General features: G+C 41.4%; 1 protein-coding gene across 1 annotated transcript; it reads right to left on the reverse strand.

Moving 5' to 3' along the window:
- Positions 1-233: 233 nt before the first annotated feature.
- On the reverse strand, positions 234-3284 carry LOC147860232 (pentatricopeptide repeat-containing protein At1g11290, chloroplastic-like). The gene is made up of 2 exons (XM_087325163.1): positions 3155-3284; positions 234-3065 (listed from the first exon to the last, which is right to left on the reverse strand). The coding sequence occupies exons 1-2, from the start codon at positions 3227-3229 to the stop codon at positions 558-560; spliced, it is 2583 nt and encodes an 860-aa protein (XP_087181289.1). The 5' UTR covers positions 3230-3284; the 3' UTR covers positions 234-557.
- Positions 3285-4486: the final 1202 nt, after the last annotated feature.

The following is a 4486-nucleotide window of genomic DNA, read 5'->3' on the forward strand; positions in this document are numbered from 1 at the left end:
TTTATTCTCTCACGCAAGCCTCCCACGAATGTAATGTGAATGAGTGCTCAATGTTATTGCTTTCTATCAATTGACATGTTTTGTACACTAACTCCTTTGAATTCTCTAGGTAAAGATGTTGATAAATGGTTATCCTAAAGTCCAATTGACCTCAAGACTGCATGCATCCACTGAAAGTCATGCAGTCATGTAGTAAAATGGTTTAATTTCAAGATCAAAGCGCAACCCAAAGCTACTAGAAAAAAAGGGTGTTTAAAGCAGTGGTAAATATGCAAAAATAAAGAATCATATGTTACAAACGGAGAGTATTCTCATTTTCTCACATCTCATGAGATATATATACACTTGCTGTAGAGTCAAATAAAGATCCAAATGCACATGATACACAGTTTCTATAATTCCAACAGGTCATAACCTACAGTTTCCCAATTGACAGCATATTTTACCCTAATTGTATCCATTCATCACTTCAACCCAAATATCCAGTCTAAATGGTCAAAGATTTCATTGCCTTATGCTAGTGATGAGTTCCACACAGAGCATCTAAGGAGTTTGCGTCACAAATATTGATCATCACAAATACATCTACCATGCTCAAAAATGTGAACACGGTTTCCATCACTCACTTGAATCCAGCGCTTCTCTATTGTTGATATAAGTGACATGGAAGAATGACAATCATCACATATTCGGATATTCTTTGTAATACGAATCGGCACACCTTTGGGTGTATTAACCAGGGCACAAGCAATAGCAAGCTTCTCACTACAGCCACACAAAACATCTTCATTTCCTTTGTTCTCTGAAAGGGGTTGTGATACCCAGTGCAAACTCGGTGAATACCCAGCCTGTAATAGTTTTCGATGGATTTCTTCTAGTTTCTTGTATATGTGCATACTCTGTGGATGGTTGTGATCAGCCACGAGAAATGAATGCACCTTCTGAGTATTAGCATCAGTCCACCAACAACGTCCAGGTCTTTTCCATGCTCCATTTTTCAATCTCAAAGCTTCAATTCTGCCCGCCTCTTGTTGCATTCCTGCAGCAATATATATATTTTCCATGCAAATATATGCAACGCTACATTGCAAATCCAACTCCAGAGATTGTTCAAATGCCCATCTCCCGATATTCACATTCCTCCATTTGTGGCAAGCACCCAATATACCCAAGAATAATGGTAGGCAATCTGAAAATGGCACCTTCTCAAGTAGGGCTTTTGCCTTGTCAAAGTGTCCGGCACGGCCAAATATATCGATCATACATGCATAATGTCCTAGTGTAGGAGTAAGGTGATAACCCGCACACATTTCATCAAACAACTTCTCTGCAGCTTCCACTTCTCCTGCGTGGCTACATGCCGTTAGCAGGACAATGAACGTAACAGAATTTGGCACAATAGCTTCTCTCCTCATTTCTGTGTATAAATTTTTTACCACATTAGCCTGACCCACTTGGGCATATCCAGAAATCAAGGCAGTCCATGACACAACATTCCGTATCGGAAGCAGCTTGAACACTTCCAATGCTTTCTCCAAATCCCCACATTTGGAATACATGTCCACTATGGCAGTGCCAAGCACAACATCTTTATGCAATAGCCCTTGTCTTCTGGACTCGGCATCTATATCTTCCCCAATCTCCAAAGATCCAACAATGCCACAAGCTTTCAGGACACAAATGTAAGTGACTGCATTTGGACAAACCCCAACATCTTCCATCTTTCTCAGGCATTCTAATGCTTGATCAGCAAGCCCATTTTGGACATATGCACTAATTAAGGCATTCCAAGATACAACATCCCACTTTGGAATCTCTTCAAATACTTCTTGTGCTTTTTCTAATGCACCACACTTGGAATACATGTCCACCAATGCAGTGCCTAGCACCACATTTTTTCGCAACAATCCCCGCTTTCTGATCTCAGCATCAATATCTTTACCAATTTCTAACAATCCTAGAATACTGCAAGTTTTCAAAATGCACACAAAAGTTATCACATCTGGGTAGACACCCACATCTTGCATCCGTCTGAACAATTTCAAAGCTTCATGACCAAACCCATGTTGAGCATATCCATCAATCAAGACATTCCATGAAACAACATCCTGTTTCGGAAGAATATGCTCAAATACTTCTCTAGCTTTATCAAGTGCACCACACTTGGCATACATGGCCACTAACGAATTTCCCAGCACAATATTTTTCAGACATAGCCCTTGTTTTCTAACCTCCACATCGATTTCCTCCCCAATCTCTAACGATCTAGTCATACCACAAGCTTTCAAGATGGAGATATAAGTGATGGCATTTGGATAGACTCCAGTGTCTTGCATTTGCCTAAAGCATTTTAAGGCTTCCTCTCCATGCCCATGTTGAGTGTACCCACTGATTAAAGAAGTCCATGATACTACATTCCGAGCTGGAAGATGTTCGAATGCATCTCGTGCTTTCTCGAATGCACCACATTTCGAATACATATCCACCAGTGCAGTGCCAAGCACGACATCTCTCTGCAATAAACCTTGCTTTCTTATCGTGGAATCAATATCTTCCCCAACATGCAAAAACCCAACCATGCCGCAAGCTTTCAGAATGCATGTAAAAGTAATGGGGTTGGGCTGGATTTCCTCGTCTTGCATTTGTTCAAAGCATTTTATGGCTTCATGGGCGAGGCCATGCTGAACATAGCCACTGATAAGGGCATTCCAAGAGACCACATCTCGAGACTGGATCTGATCAAACACTTCTCGTGCATTACTTAGTTCGTTACATCTGGCATATGTGGTAAGCAGTGCAGTTGCAACGTGAACATCTTTAGGAATCCACTCTTTCTTTACAATATCATCATGTATACGTCTAGCTTTCCATAAGTCCTTCTCTTTTCCACACTCCTTTATGAGGTTCAGAAGAGTGGTTCGATCAAGATCATAGTCATTGGCAACAACAACACACGAATTCATACTTCTCCGTTTGTTTTTTATGTAAGGTGGGCTGTTCCATCCCTCGACCCATACGGCTTGCCCTGTTTGTTTGTGTCTGAAATCAGAGGAACTTGGGCCTCTCTATGGAAGTATGAAGAAAAGACGCAAGCATGAGAGCACATAACAAAGAGAGATTAATTGCAGAGAATCGGCAATGCTTTCTTTTTTACCTTAACGAATCGATTATCGCCAAACTTGGGTGGGTCTATGAAGAACTCGTTCCACAAGAGCTCTGCCTCAAACATTGCGAGAGAGATACAGCTACAAGTACATAGTAGAGTGATAATGGATGGCTCTTGGAAGGCATGGTATAATGCATGGGTGGGCATTTCTCCCACAAATGCATACCCTATATATATATTAACCGCTACCAAAACATAAATAGCCTTGATGAAGGAATGGCGGCCACAGACAATGTAGGTTGTGTATCTGAGGGCGCGATACACCACTATCCAATTTGGATAAAAAAGAAACTCGCGAATGCATAAGTTGGCAATAGTTGCCCAACCACATCTGGTTGCCCAACTATGTCCGGTTAGTAGCCCGACTCTCACTAGCTTGGTCCCCCAACCACATCTGGTTGCCCAACTATGTCCGATCAGTCACCCAACTCTCACCAGCTTGGTCGCCCAACCAAATTTATCATTTCCACCGAAATCATCTGTTAATAATTAGGTAATTTAGTAAGGGTTAATTAGTATCTAATTATGTGAATGGTTAATCACGTATGTGATTAAGTAGCGGAATATTATGTGATGTGTGTGGGTGTATGTGAGAGGTGAAGAGAGAGAGAGAGAGAGGAAGTTACACTTATGAAGAATACGATAAATGGGGGATGATTAACAAGAGTGTAGCTAAAGACCTTTCTCTATATTAACAAGCATCAAAGAACAAAGATAACCACAATGAGGTATATATACATCTCATGTGCAAGGGTACACATGTGTGAGGAGAATATAGGTACAAGGATGTAAGTCCTATATTCAATGAACTTGGTAGTGGAAAAGCTAGAATGTATTCCCACTTAAGTACAAAATCCTATTTAAGGCTTTAAGTTCAACACTTCTAACTAGATTCTAATTATGTAACTACTAAGTTACATGGTTGACTAAATAACTAAACCTAGTTGAGCTTGATATCTCAACACGCCCCCTCAAGCTCAAGTGTGATGCATCCGAAGTTTGGTTTGACTTTCGGCATTGTCGGCTTCCATCCGGCTTTCGGCTTCCTTCGACCTTTTCGGGGCAGTTTCAGTTCCTCCCTCTCAAGCCTATGACGAAGGCTTGTAGTGTGAAATGGTCGATGGCCAAGTGCTCGCTTCTCTTCATCCATGGCTTTGGGCTCTTGTTCGATTGTGACCTTCATCGTGAAGGCATAATGATGGGCCATATACTTGTTGTCGCTGAACCGAGTGACCGGGTTCTTCTCTCGGGATGAGCGTCAGAGTTTTTCATTTATCGACGTGAGCGCCTTCTTTACTCCAAGTGTCCACATAATGGGTA

Source organism: Azolla caroliniana, unplaced genomic scaffold (genome assembly GCF_043228905.1).
Source record: "Azolla caroliniana isolate FFs.n. ecotype wild unplaced genomic scaffold, voAzoCaro1.0.p SCAF_9, whole genome shotgun sequence".
NCBI classification, from domain to species: Eukaryota; Viridiplantae; Streptophyta; class Polypodiopsida; order Salviniales; family Salviniaceae; genus Azolla; species Azolla caroliniana.